The 23580-nt window shown below is 40.1% G+C and overlaps 1 protein-coding gene across 2 annotated transcripts in view; it reads left to right on the top strand.

Annotated features, from left to right (window-relative positions):
- Positions 1-5197: 5197 nt before the first annotated feature.
- The window catches only part of pcp4b (Purkinje cell protein 4b), a 45524-nt gene continuing 27141 nt past the window's right edge, over positions 5198-23580 (top strand). For both annotated transcript variants that reach the window (XM_025006758.2, XM_025006757.2), the window contains exon 1: positions 5198-5335. In XM_025006758.2, the coding sequence (XP_024862526.1) occupies positions 5327-5335 (9 nt within the window). In that variant the 5' untranslated portion in view covers positions 5198-5326. The remainder of the gene's footprint in view (positions 5336-23580) is intronic.

Below are 23580 nucleotides of genomic sequence, written 5' to 3'. Positions count from 1 at the left end.
GACTGTGTTCTCGTCTGTGTATCATATATCTGGCGATGTCCCCTGCGGTGCAGAATGACTGTGAATTATACTTTACACTTTGTTCCTGCTGCTCAGGCGATGTGCTCTGAGAAACTGTGAGAAGCCAGCGAGTCCACGCTGGTGCTGCAAATCTGAGTCTCAATTTTTATCTCCCATCAAAAGCACCACACGGTCAACATATTGATTAAAGTACAAAACACCTGATGAGCTGATTTGACTTCAACAATTTTCCATCTCTATGTGTGTTTTTGTAATTCTTGAAAATTCCATATTTTCCAGCGGCTATTATTTTCTGGACAACCTTTGCTTTGTATGCAAGGAATTGTGGAAAGCTAAGTACATATTCATGCAACATACCATTAGATAGTTCAGTTCTTGCTGTTTGATTGTTGCACATCTTTTTATACGCCGAGCACACTGGGTTTGATCAGAGCTACAAAACAAATTAAAAAAACAAAACAAAAGTGACAAAATGGCGGCAACACACTCATGAAGCACTCTGATAGGCTGGAATGGCCAAGCACAGCGGGGTTTGTGCTAACAGAGTGAAAATTTGTGCCGCCATGTTTGTAGGTGCTAGATGGCATGCTTACTTCCCGCTAGCAGGAAAAAATAGGAAAAAGGCTACATTAAATAGGTTTGAGTCATTAGTCTAAGTGAAAATAACTACAGATGCTGGTATCAGAGCTCTGGTTAGAATAAGTAGAAAAAGTACCAAGTTATTGTAGGTGCAGTTAGGTACTGTCCCAGCTAGAATGGTTACAGCATTTTACAATTTTATTGCAGAAGCGAACAGACCATAAATGCATTCACTGTGTACAACAGGAGGCTCATTACATCATTCTATATTTCCTGTTTGTTCAAATACATATGATATGTGTTTATTTAAGTAAAAACTTGGACTGAGGACAGCATACAGCACACACAAGTCGCTAACAATGTGTAGCTTCGACATGTAAACAGTACACAGTGATAAACCTAGCACCTAGCAAGATGGCGTCCACAACTCTTGCTTAGCTCTGTCAGCTGCTATTCCAGTTTATCTCTATTTCATTGGTTCTGACAAAAAGAAACAATTCTTTTTTTTTCTTTGGACAAAGGGTCTCGACAATCCGGTTCAGTCGAACTTTTAGGTTGTGGTCTAATTATCACCCACTGCCCATGAAAGGCAGATGACCATTTATGTCTATATGTGTGTGCATTTGTCTGTCTGTTAGCAAAATATCTTGTGAACCTGTGCATTGATTATAATGAAACTCAGACAGTAATGACTTGGTGTGCATCTACAACTTTAGAGCCAAAATGATTTAAGGTGGCTCTAACTCAGCCGGTTTTACAGATATGGAGCTAACATTTGTTGTGGGAGTAGCTAAGAGTCTTTTACAATACATTCTGAGTGCTAACACATACTATACAAGGTCTTTAAATTTGGTGTGTTTTGATGTTTTTGTGGAGCACCAACAAAAGCTGCATAGAAAGCTTGATAACTACATGACACGCTCAAATGATCTAAAAATGCGTCAGTGTTTGATTTTGTCTGTTTCTCAGTCATCCTTTCATTGTGGAGTTCCAAGCAGATCTGTCAAGGTGTTTATTTTTATCCAGCAGCTTCACCCTGCAGCGAGGAGCGCACTGAGGTCACTCTTTGTTCCTGTGTACCGACCTGCCGGGCTCCCACTGGCCTCTTCTGTTTGAGACAGACAAAAAGAAAACGCTTGTCTGTGGTTGAAGCGCTTTTCTTGATCTCCTGTAATAAATATGACAACAATATGGCACGAGAGATACAGCCAGGGCACGGTAGGATTTGAAGAAGGGGCAACATGGTGGAATAGCTGTCATCTGTTCTGTGAACTGCAGGGTGTGTTTGCGTTGAAGGGCCTCGGAGCTGAAAAACAAAATAATTCAAATCTGGGAGAAATCATTGTGAAAGGTCTCGCTGACATACATTTGCATGAATGTGCAAACAGGAAGAGGAGTATAAAAATAGGTCCTGAGCAAGCTCTCCGAGGGGGTAAGATCTGCAGCAAAACAAAGCATGAAAGGAGGTGTTTCATCAGCGACTCAAAGGACGAAACTCTGATGGAAACTAACAACTGAAATCAGCACCTGTCACAAGAAATAAACAGGGCAGAGAAGACATCAGGGAATTTTCACCATATAGACCACTAAACAGTTACAGCTTCTGAATTTAATGCAGCTTGGAAAAAAAGGCAAATTGATTAAAGGCCTAGCATTCCTTGAAGGAATGCTAATCACACGCCACCTTTCATGGCAGAGTTTTAGACTAAGATTAAGTTAAGATGAGACAGTTGTAGCAAACGCTGAAATGCACCGCCTCACTGCAAGACGTGTTGCTCAGTCAGCTGAAGATGTACGTGCAGTGATTACTTTCTGAATGTTTTATTCAAATCTGCCCAGTGGTTCAGAAACATTAAGGTCCTCCTTCTCTTTTCAGCAGCGGGGGTTGTAAGGTAAAACAAAATGAGTTCTTTTCATTTTTCCAGATTTGGTTTGAGGCCACTTGTTCGAAATGGAGGGATCCCATTTAGGCTCTCCCCATTAACCCCTTGCCGCCAAGCTCGGACTTGTCTTCGTTCCGTTCCTGACCTGCCTGGTTCTCAGAGCGCACACACCTGAGCCGTAAAGAGACAAGACACAGAAACTGAGCCGGCAGCTGTCGAACATCACGAGAGACGCTTAAAAACAAGTTCAGTAGTTTCCACTGTATGCAGCCCCTTCATGAGGAAACGCTTTATTCAAAAGAGTCACGCAAACCTGCACGACAACAAAGCCGTTTAGAAACAGGAACGCAGAAAGAACAAGAGCGTCGTCTGTCGCACAGATTCCCTTTTTCTCTACGTCCGCAACCATTTCCGATACGCCCCCAACATCAACGGGAAACTGAGAGGCCTGAACACTGTGGAGGACATTAGCTGAGCTCTGCTGCTACATTTGCAGGCAGCACAGATTGTGCACCGTCTCGCTAACTTTCATGAGCTTCCACACACGCACACACACACGAAAAAAAGAAAACCTCAATACCATCTGGTGCATTTGGCAAAGCGAAAACGACTCCTTCTTTCCTCTCGCCTGCAGTGTCTTAAGCAGAGGAATCTGAGTGCATTTTCTTGCGGGACGGAGCCATTTTCAGGAGAAATCGACTGCAGCTCGGCCAGGCGCTTCGACAGAGTCACACACTCACACACACAGGTCGGGACAGAGCAGCACAGATGATTCATTTGGAATCGCTTTCCTCTTTTTCCATCCATCAGAAATCCTCGGGGACTTCTGATGGCATCCTAGTGACGGCCCGTGAGCTGCACAAGCTTCGATTTACATCCACATCAGAGCTTTGAGAACACCGGTCCTGCCTGAATCAATATCCATTTACATGTACAGGAATCAGATGGTGGTTGGTGGTTTCAAACCGAGCCATTCAAATCCTTAGTTTCATAATATTTCCTCCATTTGTGCACTGGGTGCACGTTAACATTATCTACATTTACAGTTAGAGGTTGGCACTGACGTAAGTAGGCGAAAAAAACAAAAACAACTCAGACAAACAAAACAAAACAAAACAAAAACGGAAGAAGATGGGGATGATTGAGTGGTTTTGTATTCAACTAGGGAAATGAATAAGCACAAAGCTCAATCGCACCAATGCAATAAATTCAACGTGCTGAAGTTTTGGAAAGTAACACAGAAAATCTAATTATTTTATTACACCACAGAAAACTTTTACAAGACATAAATAATCCCACAGTAAAAGAGAGACAGCTGGGCAATCAGCACGGCACATAGAATCAAATATTATATTCAAAGACCAAAGTTTTAAAACAAAAAATATTTTATGTTAAGGCCCTTTCGGTGAAATCCTGAAAAAAAAAAAACCCCTATGATATCTGAAGTGATCTGTTATTGCTTGGAGTACGTGTTGGGGAGGACTCTCAGCTACTACCACACCAAACTTTAGCTCAATAACTGTAAAATTGTCCGAGATGAATTAACTGTGGGGGCCATCTTGAATAGTTTTGATGACAAAAGTTAATCAGTTGTAGATGGGCATCCAATAATCAATTTCTGAAACTTTATTAAAATTTGCCCAGTGTTTCATGAGATATTTTGCTAACAGACAAAAAACGTTGACTCTGACAGTTAACACCAAAGTTTGAGCAAAGCTGTCACGCAATGTGTAGCAGTCAGAGTACCTCAATATCTGTAAAACCGACTGATTTATAGACATTTTTGTGTTTTCTAAGGTCAGTTGGCTATGTAGGCTAATTTGAAATCGCTTGCCTTCAAAATTGAATTATTTGTAGGTGTCCATCCAATGTTTACTTTCTGATTGTTTAATTAAAATCTGCCTAGCATTTCATGAGATATTTTGCTAACAGACAAAAAAGGTTGACTCCAATAGTTAATGGTAACGTTTTTAAACCAAGATCTTGTGTGATGTGTTAGTGCTCAGAATATGCGTTGGCATGACTGTCAGCTACTGCCACACAAGAGTTTAGCTCAACATCTGTAAAACTGACCGAATTAGACCCATTTTAGTGTTTGCTAAGCTTGCTTAGCTGTGTCGGCCAACTTGAATGGGATTGACTCAGTTGTACATATACATCCAATAATTTCTTTCTGAGAGGCTCATCAAAATATGTTTAGTGGTTCACGGGATATTTTGCTAACAGACAGACAAGCGACCGCACACACACAGAAATAGGCAAAACCATAAAAGAGTAGGCTTGAAACCTGTAAACACCCCATGCCAGCATGATTTAAAAGAGCGCATTTCGCACCAGGAAAAGTCACTGTTACTCATAAAATAGAGGCTGAAATAATAATGATGAAAATTGGAGCTGTTCTGAAGCTCACGCCCACGCGCTCAGGTGGAAACAACCGTCTTTCCGCGGATGACATGATGGCAGCGGGTGCGTGAGAGGATGTTGAGCCGCTCCAATCGGCTGAGCCCCGTTTTTGAAAATAAATAAATAAATAATAATAATAATAATAATAATAATAATAATAATAATAATAATAATAATAAAAAGGCCTTAGACAGCAACGCGCGAGGCTTGGAGAAGTTGGGAGGTGACTTCACGGGTGGGGGAGACACTCGTTCTGCCCACGAGCTTCCTATTGGTTTCTGAGTGACGTGGTGAGACGGAGGAGTCGCGCTTCACACTTTATAAAGGCGCTCCGCGCGCGGCGAGCCACTCTTTGAAAGAGCGCCGAGGCTGAAACTTCTCCCTTTTGGAAGCAAGAGAGCGATAAAAAAAACACAAAACCCCTCCTCAACATCCTCACCATGAGCGAGGTAGGACCGGTTTTTGGCTTAATTAAAATAATAATAATAATAATAGTAATAATAATAATAATAATAATATTAAGAATAATAATTATAAAAGGACCGACTCCAGCACGCGCGGTCCTTATCCGAAACGCATTGCGCGCAGGGAGAAACGTTATTTATGAGGGGTTTCTGTCATGGCTATGAGGACGGATCTGCCTCATCTGACGAGATTTCAGCCCGTGCGCTGCTGCAGCTCGGGCAGAACTAGTGTTTGGTGTCAGAACCTCGGGTAAAGTGTGGAAAACACCGGAGCGCATCGGGTGCTCCTCCTCTGCTTGAGATGACTACTTTTCTCTCCAGCAGCTCCGTTACGTTGCACAGTGAGAAGAGGGAGGGGGAGCAATGTGCGCCATGGTAACAGGTAGAAAAGTCTGTTTTTACTTATGGATCTCTTTCAGAAAAAAACACAATATCGGGTGCGCAGAGAGTGTACCAACCAACCAACCTGTGAGGTTTGTCTCTTGATCAGCAGGGTGTGTGTGTGTGTGTGTGTGTGTGCAGGGGGGTCAAACATCTCAGAGGCTTCAGATCACCTCACAGTGGGAGGCAGATGGAAATAGCTCTTTTGATTCTGCACAGCATCACTCAGAATGTTGTCAGGCTTGCTGAAAGAAGTGATTTGGATAGGATACCCGAATGAAGCCATGAAACTGTTTTTTCTCTCTGCGTGCCACCGAGTGACTCCTTCTGTTGTTCTCGATGTGTGAACTCAGAGGGTCGGACTGTCGAGTTACGCCAGAGGTCTACAACCTGTGGCTCTGGGGCCGAACGCAGCTCTTCTGCAGCGGCTCTCTGGAACTCTGACCAAAATAACATGGAAATGAATCATTTTTAACTTTATTTTTGTAACGAGAAAACAATAGAAGTGTATGGTGAGCCATTACTACTAAGAATATGAAGTCTTCTTGTGTCAAAGTGGGATATTTATGTTAGTTTTTCACATAGGTTCACATAGGCCTGCGTAGTTCAGTGTTTAGATTGTATCAAAGGGAGTCAACACAGGAAAATGTTTCTTTTTTTTTTTCTTTATTAGAGTTTGGTCTTTTTCTTTGCTCCACCATGACCAAAAACAATATCAGTAACTGTCAATTACAGGAAATGGTCTGCACCCAAAGTGTAGCAATGCACTTACTTCCCGTTGTTTTGTAGTCACCCAGTGGCTCACCATGACTGCACAGTCTTTTGTAGTCTTGCTGCTAAACATATCAGAGGCAGGGGGAAGTTCAGTGTCTTGCTGCAGGGAATCGAACACCCGACCCTTTGATTAGAGGACGACCGTCTTACTTGCTGGGCCAAGTCACCTGCCTAGCGTTTCAACAACACACACAAATTGAAATTGTGCTATTGTTGATGAATATTGCGACATCAGCTGCGATGAGCCCACATTTCCTTCACTCCTCTCTTCTGCCACAACCTTCTGTGTGTTTCAGCGACTCGTAGGACAACGAGAGTCTCTCTGATTGGCCAGATGTATTATTGACCAATCCAAAGACTTTTATGGCTCATTGCAGGTACCTTTGTGGTACTGATGTTGCTCATATTAGGGTAACAATAAATTTTTGATATATTGTGCAGCCCTAGTTGGAGGTCTGAGTCATTCTGCCCCTCATTGTGTGCAACTTCAGCTTCAAATGAAATGAATCTGATTAAAAAACCTCCAGAAACACAAGAGTTAAAGGCAGTCTAGTGGATATGTGGTTTGTCCCTCCCTCAGATGGATCTGTGTCAGGCATCTGTTTTATTCCCCACAAGCTGCCTATTACAAGATACTCACTGCACCAACAAAAGATTAATTCTCTGTGTATAAATATTACAAGCTTCAACATCTTAGGGGTAATTGAATCCCTCCGCCGGCAGTGAAACCACCTCAGCCATTTGTTCGGTAACAACACTCAGAGTCAAGAGAAAGCTGCTCTGCTGATTAAAAGTCTTGTAATTTTAAGGAAAGCAGAAGGCAGGTGAAAAACGAAGAGGATGGGGAGTGACGTTTGTGTGTTCGTGCTCGGTTTGGGGTTTTGTGGTGCAGAGTGAAGACGACGTCCTTGGTCTCCAAAGTTAACTTTAACTGAAGCAGAGCAGTTTAACGTGTTCTGGATGGATGAGTCCTGCAGTGGTCAGCACCGCAGTGCTTCCTCCACCATCATCATCATCATCACCAAGACAGCCTGTGCCTCTTCATCTGCTGCTCAAAGGCACAAGACTCACAGGTTCGGCCCAACTTGAGCTTACCCTCTTCCCACTTTCTTTATTTTTCCAAAAAAACTCAACAATTTGTCCCTAAAGGGTCTTTATGCCAAGGAGAAAAAAAAAACCCAAAACAGATACGTGCTGGAAAATGGCCGATTCAGTGAAGAGACCCCAACCCCCTGAGACAGTTATTATCACCCGAATGTAAAAAGTTTGTTTGTCTGTCTGTTAGCAAAGTATTTCATGAACCAATGGGCAGATTTTATGAAACTGTCAGAACGTAACCATTGGACATACGTCTACAGCTGATTACATTAATTTTACAGCTACTGAGCTAAAATTTATGGTGGTAGTAGCTGAGAGTCATCCCCAACACATACTCTGAGCTGTACATCTTGAGATATTACATGAGATTGCAAAATGCCTATATTCTTTATATCTCTGGCATGAAAGGCTGCAGGCCATATGAGTTTAATTTTAATCATTTTACTTCGCTGTTGCAATATTTCAGTTTCTCAGTTCTCAAAGGCTACAAATTCATTTGTCTGTCTTTACAGTCGAGGGGGAAAGAACTTTTAAATTCCAACTAACAGATGAGGTAATTAGTAGTTGTTCTATTCATCAGTCAGTGAGATTTTCCTAGATGCTACAATTTGTCAAGACTTTGCCCACAAGTGAAAAATAGCGAGAAATAAAAACTCAATGCAACACGAAAATCGCAACTACATATATTAATGCAAGGCCCCACTATTCGTCGTTTATCTGGTGTTCGTGCCCTCTTGGGAGCTGGTGACGTCTTTTCCTGGTTGTCCTTGGTCATCTTCCCTCATCTGTTCTTGAGTGCACCATCCAGGTACTTGCTTCAACATGAACAAAGCAATCAAAACGTACAGAAGTATGAGGGACACAGCGAATGGTGATTAATAAGCCGGTACTTATGGGCCTAATCAGAGTTCTGAGAGGAGAGGACTTGAAGGGCAGGCGGGTGGGGAGTGGAGGTGGATGGGTGCAAACAATGCAAATTGAGTGAGTTTATTTGACTAAGCTCTGTAACGTGTAAAAGGAAACATGGATGAAATCGATCCAGATAGTCAATTAGTAGCCGTTCCGGTCAAATGTTGAAAATAACGTTATGCACAGTTTCATGCTATACCTCCAGACGTCCTGCTCAGAGTGTGTGGTGAATGGCTCTCAGTTACTACCACATCAAACTTTAGCTTAATGTTTGTAAAACTGACTGAGTTGAAAGCCTTTTTGTGTTAGCTAATGTGGATTAGCTGTGGCAGCCATCTTGAATTGGGTAGACTCCAATTAACTTGATTCATTAGATAAACTAACACACATGCACACTCCCACAAACATTATTGTCTCTTTCAGGGACAATGAATAAATACGACATGGTGGTGCAGTGATTAGAGCTGTCATTGAACAGGTCACAGGTTCAAACCAGGCTGCGAACCTAACATGCATGTCAGGTTCATTTGTAACTCTAAAATTGCCCCTAGCTGTGAGTGAAAGTGTAAATGGTTGTTTGTCTCATTTGTCTCTGTGTGTCCCTGTGATGCACTGGAGACCTGTTCAGGATCTTTACAATTAGTAATTTGTAGCACCTCCTCTGGCTTTTTCTTTTTGTATATTTAGACCTTGGCAAGTATTTGTTAAAAGGTAATTTATTTGCATGTTCTTCTTTCCCTAGAGATTAAAACAGTAGAATTAGGACTTATAAAATTACAAGCATTTTCCAATAAAACCATATGGAATGAAGCAATTCTATTCAGGTTTTTCTGAGCATTAACTTTGAACCAGCTGCTGCAGTTTTCCCAACAGCTGGCCTCCTGCTCTGTGTGTCAGACAGAAACCAACTCAGTGCAAAGCTAATGCTGAGACCCATGGGAAAGAAAAAGAAAAAAAAAGAGAATTATAGTTGGAAAAATAAATTTTCATTTGGTTAATAAAGACTTTAAATATCTCATACAGACATTTTCAAACGGGGGTTTAAAGAGTGAAGGTGGGCGGTTGTGTTTACACACCTGAGCAAGTTTCTCACTGGGAGAAAACATTTTAAAGCAGGAGTTCGACATCTGCAGGCTGATGAAATCAAAATGAAACCAGACACACCTTTATTTTGACTTTATTTCTCGACAACCGCAGTATTGGATAAATTGAAATTGTTGGAAGAAACTAAAGCTTGACCAGACAATACTCCCAGTTTGAGTGGGTCGTCTCACTTACACACAAGGTGTCCAGCAGATAAAGGTGTTGGAGAATTGTGCCTCAAGCAAACTGCAGCCGTCACTTTCCTATTAACATGAAAGAGAAGAAAACATACAAAACCACTTAGAGGCAAGTCTCAGAACAACATGAAAAGATTTGGCACTTTAATATCAAATAGAAACTGTGCAGTAGCTCTCACTTTAGATGAGTTTCTGCACTAAGTGGGCTAATTTAAATTCATCGGCAGCAGCAGGCACTCAGTGCCACACAGCACTAAAACCTACAACAGAAATAAACACAAATTTCAGCTTTATGCACATGAATTAAATGTTCCCAAAGCTGAACAAAAAGAAAACATCTCTGCAAGATGAACTTGAAACATTTCTGGCAAGCATCATCATCATCATCATGATCCCATCCAGAGGATCAGACCAGTAACACTACTGAGAAAGTCAAAAACTACTATTATACATGTAATTAATCTACATCTTTTAGTTGTTTTGGATAGAATTAAAAGGTTAGGCAGCTCTACCTCCAAGGAAGACATCAGCAAGAAAATAAGATTCACATTGACTACAGAACTCTCCATTTTGTGCTTTTCTTTGTGTTGCTCTCTCTGACTCATATCAAGCTTTACAACACCCAAAAGGGCACACTGCCTTTATTATGATTGTAATATACCACTGGCTACACTTTATTGCCTGAATATGAATTTTTATAAGAAAGGCAACAAGAACATTGTGCTTTTGCAAATAAGATAAAAAATTTGTTGTTTTTACCTGAATGCAACGCAGATTTGTTATATCACAGTGTCCCTCTCACTCTTTGTGTGTTTGGTGTTGGGGCATTTGATCCGGTTATGAGCGCATGTCAGTGTATGTAGGTTCTTATCAATTGATTTGGGGCGGGCAGACTTCTAAAATTTTGCTTTGATAAACAAAACTTGGTCTTGAGCTAAAGGTTTCCCCAGATTAAAATCTGGGTAGAAACACAGGCTATGCTGAGATGGAGAGCCATAATAGTGCGATGGCTCTGAGTTTAGATTTATCTTTTCCAACCTGGTCGAACATAACACTCTCCATCTTCTACCTCTTATCTGTTGTCGGGTCGCAGAGACAACAGGTTCAGGAGAGAAACCCAGATATCCCTTTCCTCAGCGACACCCTCCAGCTCCTCCTGGGAGATGCCAAGGTGTTGCCAGGCCAGAGAGGATACATAATCCCTCCAGTGAGTTCTGGATCTGCCCCAAGGTCTCTTCTCAGTGGGACGTGCCCAAAAAACCTCAGGAGGGAGGCGTACAGGAGGCATACTAATCAGATTCCTGGACCACCTCAACTGGCTCCTTTTGACGCGAAGAAGCAGCGGCTCAACTCTGAGCTTCCCGCGGATGATGGAGCTCCTCACCCCATCTCTAAGACTGAACCGGTGAAGGAAGCTCATTTCAGCCACTTGTATCCAGGATCTTGTTCTTTCGATCACGACCCAAACCTCATGACCATAGGTGAGGGTTGGAACATAGGTGGTTCGGTAAATGAAGAGTTTTGCCTTTCAACTCAACTATTTCTTCTCCACAACCGATTGAAGCAACGCCCTCATTACTGAAGATGAGGCACCGATCTGCCCATCCATCTCCCGCTCCATCCTACCATCACTCATGAACAGGAGTCATAGATACTTGAACTCCTCCACTTGATGCAAAAACTCACCCGGAAGGAGCATTCCACCCATTTCCATTTGAGAACCATGGCCTCGGACTTGAAGGAGCTGACTCTCATCCCAACCACTTCAGACTCGACAGCTAACCGTCTCAGTGCACGCTGAAGGTGCCAACAGAACTACATCACCTGCAAAAAGCAGAGATGAGACCCTTAGGTTCCCAAACCAGACACACTCCTCTCCATGACTGTGCCTCAAGACCCTGTCCATGAACACCACAAACAGGATTGGAGACAAGGGACATCCCTGGCACAGTCCAACCCACATTGAGAACAAGGTTGGCTTTGTGCCAAGGATGTGGACACAGCTCCTCCTTTGGTTAGACAGAAACCAGATAGCCCTCAAAAGCAACTCAGGCACCCCATACTCCCGCAGCAACCCCCATAGAATGCCATGGGGAACATTGTCATAAGTCTTTTCCAGATCTACAAAACACATGTAGACTGAAGAGTCAGACTCTCATGACCCCCTTAGCAACTCTGCAAGGGTGAAGATCTAGTCCGCTGTTCCACGACCGGAACAAAACCCTTACTGCTCCTCCTGGATCCAACGTTCGACAATTGGTCGGAGTCTCTCTTCCAACACCCTAGAGTCTAGAGTAAACTTTCCCGGGGAGGCTGAGAAATGTGATTCCTTGATAGTTGTAACACACTCTCCGGTCCCCCTTTTTTAAAAATGGGAACCACCATGCTGGCCTGCCACTCCACAGATGTTGTTCTGGTCCGGGAAGAGATGTGTCAACCTTGACAGCCCCACAACATCCAGAGCTTTTAGCAACTCAGGGCGAATCTCACTCCCTGCCACTGGGGAGCTTTTTGACTACCTCAGTAACCTCTGCTGTGGTAATGGACTTGTCTTCCCCTGAGGCAAGTCCAATATATTCAGCTCCATGATTTTAACTTTTTGTTTTTATAAATTGTCAAACAGGAATGTAGTCTTAAATCTATTTGTAAAAAAGTTTTTAAATGTGAATCTTCATGTTATACTAACTCAAAAGGCTAAAAGTTATTTTCTGGCTAGAGGTTTTAGTTTTTTGAAATGTTACAGCAACATGAACCTTATCTGAATTAATTAATCTATTTTACCAATGAAACATTAGTTATTGAACAAGCAATTGCATATAAAAATGCACAGAGCTGCCAAAAAGTCTTCAAAGGGAAACTTAAAAAAGAAAATTAAAAATACAGCCATGTGCAGATGGTTGTAGGAGAGAGTTTGAATTAGGAGTTGGATGGCGAGTACAAACAGTTTAAAGTCTAAACCAACAAAATTTGGCTCCGACTGACAGCTGGTCCATCTGTTGGCTGTTTTTAGAAACAGACTGCACTTCAGTCGTGTTTATTTTCCCTCATTTTTCATCACACGACATGTATTTTCCCTCCTCTCCTCATGTCTGTAGATGCAGGTATTAAAGTTGCAAGTTTGATCAAACCGGCAGATGATCTGCTGTGTCAAATGTTGCCCTAAAACAACTCCAGAAACTCTGCAGACCACAATAAAGTGCACCCTTCTTTAGTAAAAAACACTAAAGACAAATATACATCAGTCGATATGGAGACATCCACAAATAATTTTCTTACAAGAGCCTCTCTGTAGGGGTGTTTTTGCATATTCAGGACAACTGTAAAGGGTTAATGAATGTTTCATGGAGCAATTTCCAGGAGTGCCTGAACTCACACTGACTCAGAGGTATTGTCAAAGCACAAAATTTCTTTCTGCTGTTACATTCCTGCAAATATTGACTCAGAACTACGCAGTCTTCAAGCCACAGTTTCTCACCCAGCAGCCAAAAATATGGGTTCAGCAGCTTTATGAGAAAAATGTAGTTTTTCTGTCACCCTATTAAAGTTGAATACAATGCTGACCTTGGACTTTAAAAACCAGGTCTGGACTAAATTATATTTAGAAAATAAATAACATCAAAAGATTGTTGTTATGGACTTTCTTTTTAACTCTTTAATACTAAATACCCCTAAACACAAATGATTAGAAAAACTGATTGCTTTGGTTTAATCCTCCACATCGAGTGCCATTTCTTTTAATATCTTCCAGCATTTTGGAACAATGTGCATCACTTTTATCTATGATTTAGGAGAGTAACTCTTCTCAGTATTTCGGCTGGCCTGAATAAGCTTCACTTTGAACTTGGACTGAAAACATAAATATGACAAAGAGAGCTGTTTAATCCACTTTAAGCGAGAGATTTAATTTATTTTTGTTCATGAACTGAAATAACCCAGACCAGTAACGCAACAATGACGTCACCACATTTATGGCTCTTAAAACAAATAATTTTCTCCCAGCACAACACTTACAGTGTAGTTTTGAGCATCTTAGGTAACTGTAATAATAACTCCTGACAAACGGACGATAATCTGTTTTTGGTTTTAAGACATTTTACCATTTGTCTCCTATAATGATGGACTGACTTCTTCAGCTACTGTCACCTTCATCAGATCGAATGGTTTAATGTTCCTCATGAGGCCCAACACGTCAGCTTCAGGTAGCTACTGTAACAGGCCACGTAATTAATCCTTTGTCTTAAAGCCTCCAGACAAAATTAAATGTATTTTCAATGCAGCTCAGTGGGCTATTTTTATTAAACCAGTGGCAGTAATGGCACCATTTCCACTTTGGGTCATTATCTGCGTAGGTGTGAGGAATCACTTTTGATGATTTTTATCCCTCCTTTTAGCTGCTCTCAGCACTTTTCATCTCTCAGATGAAGTTTTTCGTTTTTCCCCCATGCAATTTAAATACAGACACACGGCTGGCGGCTGTACAGTGAAGTTTTTAAAGGAATGTTTCAGATTTTTTTTTAAAAGTGGTGTAATTCACATCTTACCTGCAGTAGAAATCACTGTTATCAGTTTGGGATATCAGAGAGAACTTCTCACCGGGGAGACAAGTGTTTCATCAGACCGAGGCTAGATCCAAATCAGATTTCTGCCATCCTAAAAACACCTTTTTTGGTCTTAGAGGTTTTTATACTGCCACCACTTTTCCATTCGACAGGAATTTTAATTAAAATCAGTGGTTGTTTATGCAGAAGACTGTTCACAAGTTTCTCATGGATCATAACTGGTAATGAACTACAGTCAACTGGGTCTTCGGTAAAAAAAACCTCTGATGTTCGTGTAAAGGTTTGTAAAACTGTGTTTGCGTAAAGCACCATTCACATTTCACCTTTCAAGACTGGAGTTGTTTTAAGACGGCAGAGACTGGCCTTATTTTGACTAGCCTTTTGCTCAACTCCACTGAAAGAGCCTCTCTTTATTATTTTAAACAGAGAACGCTCTGAGTGACTTCTACTGCAGGTAAGATACTGATTACTGATAACAACTCCACAGAGTATCACTTAAAACAATATGAACAATCCCTTTAATGCTTAAAATGCGTGAAAAAAGCTACAGATACAGGGCAGAGACTGGTCTGTCCCTACAGTCACATATTAAGCAGCTTTAGAGCATGTTCTGCTGGATTAGAGGACTTTTGGGGATTGTGTAGATTTGCTGTCCTGTAACCTACAGTGTTGCTGGCCAAAGTTTCTTACACTGTTCAGCGGGACACGGACACTCATGGAGATGGTTTTTCATCCTAATAGCTTCAGGCTGCAGGATATTGAACAGAACTGATAATGTGCTGTTTTACTTTTCTGCAGTATAGGTTACACAATTATAGATTAGTAGATTGAATAAATGCCTTTACTTGAAATGATCCTTATGACTGGAGGGCACTTTGCAAGAGTGCTGCTGCATATGAAATAAATAAAAGCTAAAATTACTGTTTATTTTGAAGAGTTCTTTGAGTGCAAGAAAGTCCTATAACTTTAATCATATTGATCTGATTTTAATGTTGGGCAGGTGAACACAGATAGTACTCTTCTGTGGTCAATTTGGACAAAAGAAATCAGTAATTAGAACTGTCAAGAATTAAACTGAACAAAAAAGTATTTCTTTCACATGCACACACGTTACAAAGCCAGTAGAAACCAACATGTTGTCAAAGTTAAAAAATGAAAAAAATCTTTAAAAGCTTCACAAATATTGTCATATGTGTAATTGAATTCTGTAATTTCTTGTAAACAGCCACATCAACAAGCCAAGTTGCCTCTTTATTATCTGTTTGTTGATTGATACCAGGTGTATTTTCCCTTGTGAGTGTAATCAGCAAACACTTTATCAACTAACATGATCTTTATCAACAACAGAGGCGATGTGAATGGCAATTTACTCACCAGCAACATCATAAATCACTTGGATTGGTGCCGAATGCACTCTGAAGCTATTACGCACTGGGTAGTTAAGTGTCTGGGATGAAAACAGTTTTTGCAGCGCGAGTGTAGCTGTCATCTGATTAGTATGCGCTCATAAATTCACCAGCTGTGCATACGCAGGGTTGATAGGCTCTTGTTTCTCACTTTCATAGGCTGCGTGCTGCACAGCCATTGTACAGTAAAGTGAATCAGTAAAATGAAATGACATCTTCATTAAGCCCACTGGTTTGGAAGGTGTTTACAGAGATTGTTTCATCCTGTTGGATGCATTAGTTTGTTAGATTAAACTATCTCTATGCAGATAAAAGTCACTCGTCTTTCCAAAACTTGCGTTCAGTTGAGAAGAAAAGTTTTAAGCTGAAAATAGAGACAAACCCACAACTGTTTAATGGCTGTAAGTTGTTGTGCAGCATTAATACGGTTGCTTAAATGGGCAATTTGACAACTAGAAAATGTTTACGATATTAGGTGTCATCGCTGTGTGAAGAAAGGTCGCATTCATCTTTGCACTCGTGTAAATCAACATTTCAGCAGTCTCAGCAGAGGTGCACCGTGCGTGTCAGCTGCTGTCTGTACTTTACTCATTCATCTTATGAGTACAGTGGGTGAGGAGGGGCTGAATTAGGAGAGTGCCACAGAGCGCCATTACTGCTGCAAGCTGCAAATTTACTTCCCACAAAATCATTACTGCATCACACTCCGCAGAGTAGAGGCCGAGACCAACACTTCGGGGACTGCAAGGGTCTGCAAGCTAATCTAATACGTAGGCAGGTCACAAAATAGGTTTGTGACTGAGGGACCCCCAGTTCCAATATCTGGACAAATGCTTAAACATGTGCAAAGTTAGCTCGGTCATCTCTGTCAATCTAATCTTGGCAGGAGATTTCTATTGTGAGTCATTTTGTTCAGGCTCGGCATTACTGTTAGACTTAAGGACAAGTTATGTGTGAGTTTTTACAGTAAACTTGTTAAATTGGTTTTTGTATGAAGTTGTTGAAAAATCTGACAGCGTAAGATAACATTAGTAGCTGCTGGGTCCGGACAGGACCTGGTTTTCAGTTTAAAAAACTGGAAAAAATATCGGGCAGAGCTTGAAACATCAGAGTCTGTGAGGGACATGAGGTCGTTAAACAATCTTCTCTCCATCATGGACAACCCGTCCCCTTCCTGACATCCTATGAAGGCAGCAACGCTCCTTTTCAAACCAACTCACTCAGCTCTGCTGCCACAGAGAGCGCTACAGGAAATCATTCTTGCCATTTAAAATTGCACTTTATACCAGCTTATTTCTGTCTAACAGATGAACACCAGTAAACTTATAGCTGCAGAAAACTCCTGTAAAAATGGTAAAAAATGGTATTATGCACAGTATACTCCACCATCATTACACAGTGCTGCTGGAAATACATAAATTATGTATACCCTACCATCATTACACAATCTTTTGTCTAAATTGCATTTACCAGTTACTGTTTTTTGTTGTTGTTGTTGGAAATAGAAGTGTTTTTAATAATTTTAATTTTGAATTTGTCCCTTAGGGGATTAATAAAGTATCTTTCCATTCTGTTCTATTCATAACTGTGTTTTAAAACAAAACAAGCCAGGGGTTTGTAACGAGCTACTCTACAAGAGTTAGGAAGTCTATCCCTGCTGGGGCAGCTAATCCAGCTAATTACCTAGCTAACATAAGCTAGTCAGGTTCCCATTACGTTACAAACTGAAAAAATAACTAATTTCCTGCACAACAGCAGCCTTTAGTAATACATTTACACGTAACGTGTGTCATTTCTATATTTTTGTTTAGGTCTTCCACCACTGTGCACATCTCTGGTGTTTTAGCTGAAAGTGTTCATTTTAATTGAAATTGTTGACACACTCATTATTCTATTCGTGTGCATTTGTGCATCAAAATCAAATGAATGTGGATCTAGCTATAATGATAACAGTGGTGTGATTTCAATATGCCATATTTTAGTAGTTATAGTTATAGTACTGTTTTAAATCCAATCAATAAGGTTTGAACCCTAGCTGGGGCCTTTCTGTGTGCAATTTGCATGTTCTCCCCGTGCATGCATGGATGTTTTTTTTCTAGGTTAACTGGTTACTCTACATTGTCCCTTTGTGGCCTTGTGATGGTTCTGCTGGAGATAGGCACCAGCACACCGTGATAAACAGTTGATGGATAGATGAATAATGTGAAATTGTGGTAGTTTTAATTAAGGCATTGTCAGAACTTCATACCCACTGATGTGTATTGCATTGATGCAAAATGTTGATTTATTTTGGGAAGCAGGATTTTAACCATTTTGTAGCAATAAAAGCTTGATAGTCAGCGTAATATAAACACTTCAGTATCTCAGGCTCGACCTGCCTCCTGAATACTCAGTAAATATATGTATATATATGGTACATATTATTCTTCAGGACACTATATTCAGTATAAAATGACAGTTCCTAATAAATGTAAGACGTGACCTTGCTTCAGTAGTGCTAAACAGACAAAACTATAAAATTCAGTTCTTTGGTAAAATTAGTCTGAAACTGTTTTTGTCCACAGAGACACAAAGTTGTAGATTTAGCTATAAGTTTACAGCAGCTTTTGAAAAATTGCTTGTTAGGAGCAACTAGTTTGGTGCAATCCTGCAATTTTTTTTTATTTTTTTGCTTTGCTTTCTTTGCTGTGAGATGATTCATTTATTTTATTTTTTTATGGTTCTGGGTTGGTAGTGTTTACAGCTTCTGTGAAATGCAGGGCACATGGTTCTAAAATAATAATTTGTCCTTGTGTTCATTTTGGGTGAGTTGTCTGTGGCCTACTTTAGCTTTTCTAAATTGTTAATGTCCATTGGGTGTGCAAAGAGAACTCTTGAACTGAGCAAATAGCCAAGTCTTAAAATAAACTGAGACGAAGAGACCATTGCTCTTTTTTCTCTTCCAAATTTTCCTTTTTATTTTTATCCCGTTTCCTTCTTTAATTGTATTTACTAAGCAACACTCTTATGTGTATTGTTTTTAAAACTTAATCTTCTTTAAATAGTTTGAACTGAGTCTCCTCATTACTGCCCCAATAAATCACTTCGCTGGAAGATGTTCTGTGTGATGTTTCTATCCGACGGGGTCTGGTGGGACAGCACAGGCACAAGAAAGTTTCATCATTCAACATAATTAGAGGCTTAATTTGAACACCTTGCTCTTCTGAGTTCATTTGGAAAGATACTCTCAAGCTGCCTGGCCCACAAATGCAGACAGAAGTGCTATCTGGGTCACCTGGTTACGTGGCGGGCACTTGTTTTGTCACGTGGACCCCCCGCTTGCCTTTGATCAGAAAGACAAAGTTGTTTATGAAAAAGTTGGCCCATCTCGAAACAAGTCAGTCGCTTTGGGATTTTAATTCTCAGCCCCAAAATGGTAATTATGCTCAATTTATAACTTTAATCATAGAGTTGTAAATCAGTTATTAACAGATGAAGAAACTCTTATTTTTTACAGGGTTTTTTTTCATTCTCAGCTCCTTTAAGATAAATTCTAGGATAAAAGATGAATTTGTAGCTTAGACGACGACAAATAGAGACATGGCTCAAATTTCACAGAACAGTTTTAATCTAGGAAACTACAGACTAATATTTGACAAGTTAATGTTAAAGGTAATTTCTTTGAAAGTTAAAGTTTAAACAAAATATAGATTTTATTTTTTGATCACAAACAACAAAGCTGTCTAATGGTCAAATAGAGCCTAAAATATGTCATAATAACAGATTGTGATGCACTTTTTGGTTCGATTTATCTAAAATTTACTGGTAGTAAATACAATGTGGATCCCAAATATAAAATTTATTCTGTGACAAACCAACTCAAAATCGACATGAATAAACAAAAAGTGAAAAAAAAATTACTGAAGTTTTTACATTTAAATAAAACACAATTATGGTGTTTTGTTGAAGTAACATATGAAGGTAAAAAACTGCAATCTTCATAAAACACACCTTTAATCCACACTTTTACCCACGCAAACAGTTAATACAATTAAAATAAAGCCAATGCAACAACCAAAAACTCTCAGCCTCTGTGACAAACAAGATGAAGGCCCTCATCCTCGAGCTTTATGACCTACAAAAAAGTGAAACGAAGGAAAACAAGTTTTGCTACAGTCGCTGATCAGAGGCTTTAATACACAAAGCCACTTCAACACTCCAAAAAAACTAATCAAAAACCAGCCAAGGTGGCTAAGGAAACAGCATGCTTTAATTCAAAATGCACAGAGAGAATGGTGAAAGCACTAATCTTGTTCACTGAACTGCTGCGGACCAATTTTGCTTTCGTTTTCAGAGATATGCTGCTGAAGAAGAATGACAACTACAGCAAAAATAAATACATAATTTAATGCATAGTCCTCATAGATCTGTGCATGCGCTGAATTGTGTTCATAAGTTTATGTATTTAGGATGTAAAATACTATGTAACTGATGGATATTAGACCAATCAAAAATAATTCACTACTCAAAGTTGCTCCATCCACCAGAAATAATATTATCCAAATTACCAACAACAAATGGGAGGCCACTATTATAAATTATTACCCTTTTAAAGGTGATTAGATATTGGACAAAAAAAGTGATTGGACAGAAAATGAGTGAAAAATAAAGGGAAGTTCAAAGCTTTAAAAGAGGTTTAGAAAGTTTCAAAAACTACTGATCGGGGCCACTTGAAAAGATTAAAAGAAAGTCTGGCTTCTTGGAAACAAAATGCATAGAGAAGAGAGATGACTCAAGACTTTTGCACATTACTGAACATCTCATCCTTTTGTAACCTGAGTTACATAATCTACCTGCCCTGAACACAAAACCAGGAGTAAATAATTTTCAGTGAGCTCCAAGTTAATGTTTAAATCATTAAAACACACACACCCTGAAAATCCAGACTATTAGAGCACAGAGCTCAGAACACACAGCCTTTAGGGAAATGAATCTAATAACTAAACCTAACTGGTTTTCATTAATAAACCAGGCTAAAACTCTAAAATGAATTACCAGTAAGGATTACCATAAAGGTAAGATAAATAACAGAAGGTAAGGGATGTAGACCGCCGTGGAGCCATGTCCTTCAGGTCAGATCTGTTCGGTTCCAAGGTGCAGAACAGCAACTGCATCACCTGAACTGAAACTGGCTTCACACACATCTGTTTTCTGTAAGAAGACAATAAAAAAAAGATAAGGAAGTCAACTGTTTTTGTGTCATGGATCAGCTTAATATCCACCATAATAAAATGGAAGCTTTGTTTGATCTAATTCTTGTCCAGTAGGAGTACTGAAAAATGAGTAAAACTCTAAAGTGTAACACTGCAAGAGTCTTTTTGAATCTTATTTTTTAAGTACAGCATGTCCTGAAAACAAAGAGGCACTGCTGCGAAAAACAAGTGTTGCTTTGATTGTGATTTAAGTGGAAAACAGATTTTCACAGCATTAATAAATCGGCCAGCTGATTGAACCAAACCTCCAGCTGATTCCAGGGAACAACCTCATTTATTTACTAGCTTGCTGGTTAGTTTATTGCTGCTTTCATCGATGCGGTGCACTCCCTCCGAACAATCCCCAAAATGAGGAAGCCGGTCCCCTGAGACTGGTGACACCCACGCTAATGAAAGAAACTCACCAATTTCTCGGCCCATTAAGTTGTGTAACAGACAAGAGCTTGAAAAAATAATTTGAGAATAGGTTGTAATTTTTTTTTTCTCCATTTCTTCTCACTCCTCCTTGTCAGCAACAGCAGAGGCTGTATTCGGATAAGAATCATCTCATTACAGAAATAATTTGTAGTTTTGTGTTTTCGTGACTTTTGGTTATGGGCTGCAGAATCATTTAGCTCTTTTCTGTTTGGTACAGAATGCACTGAGTAATCAAAGCAATATTCCTTCTTATTATGCTTGATTAAAAAAAAGAGATAAATAATTGTATGTGAGGTCTCAATAAGTCTTCTCAATGAAACAAAACTGTCCTCCTTTATGACTTTGACTCATAAGTTTTACTGAAAGCTCTTTGACAGTATAGCAATCATATGTACCCCACAGTTAAAAGACTTAAAGAGGAAGATCATTTTCAGCATCACCTGTAACCAGTTCCTGGTTTGGTGGAAAAGCCACAAGACATTGAGTTTTAACAGTTATAATTCTGTATTTGGATAGATTTATGCAACACAATGAGGTATAGGAGGATTAGGGACATAAACAAGCCACAACAGCTTGTTTAGGAACAGGAATGTTGGGTTGTGTAAAACAGTGGCGTCCAATCCTGGTCCTGGAGGGCCACTATCCTGCGTGTTTTAGATGTTCCCCTGCTCTTCAGCAGGTCTTCAAGTTCTACAGAAGCTTGTTAATCACTCAGTCATTCAAGTCAGGTGTGTCAAAGCAGAGAGACATCTAAAACATGCAGAGCAGCGGCCCTCCAGGACCAGGACACCACTGGTGTAAAATAAAGATATTTACAGTAACCTTCTTCATGACATGTTGAGGCATAAATGCTTGATTTCACTACTTAAGTTGATGTTATTTTTTGCTGCCGCTCATTCCTTAGGTTTAGGCACGACACACCACATGGTTAGGATTAGAAAAAAAGTCATGGCTCGTCCGTACGTAAGCGCTTGTTTACAACATGCTGCAAATCAGATTTTTTAGGCTTACATTAATCTAAGTCCTGTTCTATCCACAAATGGCAGTGCTTGGCATAAAAAAACAACCTCCCATTGAAATTAATTTCAGCAGGAAGTTTTGTTGAGAGTTGCGTGATCAAAATCACACGTGTCAAACAACACAATTAGCATCAATTTTCTACTAATTTCTTTTGTCAAGAACACCAAAATGTTCTGATAAAAAAGAAGTATGTGACATTGTCAGAACAATAGTGGGATCAAATTAAATAAAAAATGGAAAAAATAACAAAAAACACCCACATTTACCACTTTAGCTGTGAAGGCAGCTGATAATATGAGCAGTGAAGCAAGTCTTGATGTTACAGCTCTAAGTTCACGTCATTTTAAACATTCTCCGGTTTCACTTTTTGTTATGGTTACTTCTGTCTGGATAAGCCTTCTGCCTCCTGTCCGTATACATGTTTAAACACGCACGATGTGCATGAGCAGTCAGTCATCTGATGAGTGTTGGTGATTTCAGCGAATTAAAGTGAATTTGGTGTTTTCCACCAAGGAGATGAGCTGAGGATGGCCCCTGTTTCATCATCTCACTATCACGATCACACCAAAGTTTAGAATAAAATAAATAAGAGCCGTCATATAAGACATGCTGCATTTGTTTCCCAAGAACTCACAGTATGTATGTGGTCAGAGCTGACTGGGATAAAAACCCTTCCACAGTCTTAGCATAACGGGACCAGAAAAATCCAACTAATTAACCGCTGCCATCTCTCAGTGTCAGAAGCAGATTTTAGTATTAATGTCAGGGTTTATTTTTCAAATGGGCAGCTTAGATACAATTCAGCCTTAATAGATTCTTCTCTGCTGCTCACAAATACATTCCTCTGTGTTCTAATTATTGCAGTCAAATTTCTGTCTGTGTTTTCAGACAAAAGGGCTCCACAGGAAACTCTGTACTTCATGGTAATTACTGACCCTTGCGCTGCACTGCACGGGCTAGAAGCCACCCACTTTCTCCTTGTTTTCAACTCGATGTGCACTGGCTGCCCAACAAAGGAAAGAAAATCCCAAAAAATCTGCAGTGGGGAGTTATTGACCCAGCACTGATTTGGCAATGCTTCACAATGGCCTGTAGCTCTTATGACAGTATGGTTTATGTAACTGCCAGCGGAGC

This window comes from Kryptolebias marmoratus, linkage group LG2 (assembly GCF_001649575.2).
Source record: "Kryptolebias marmoratus isolate JLee-2015 linkage group LG2, ASM164957v2, whole genome shotgun sequence".
Lineage (NCBI taxonomy): Eukaryota > Metazoa > Chordata > Actinopteri > Cyprinodontiformes > Rivulidae > Kryptolebias > Kryptolebias marmoratus.
The sequence above is the reverse complement of the archived record's forward strand: the minus strand, read 5'-3'. Positions and strand labels throughout refer to the sequence as shown.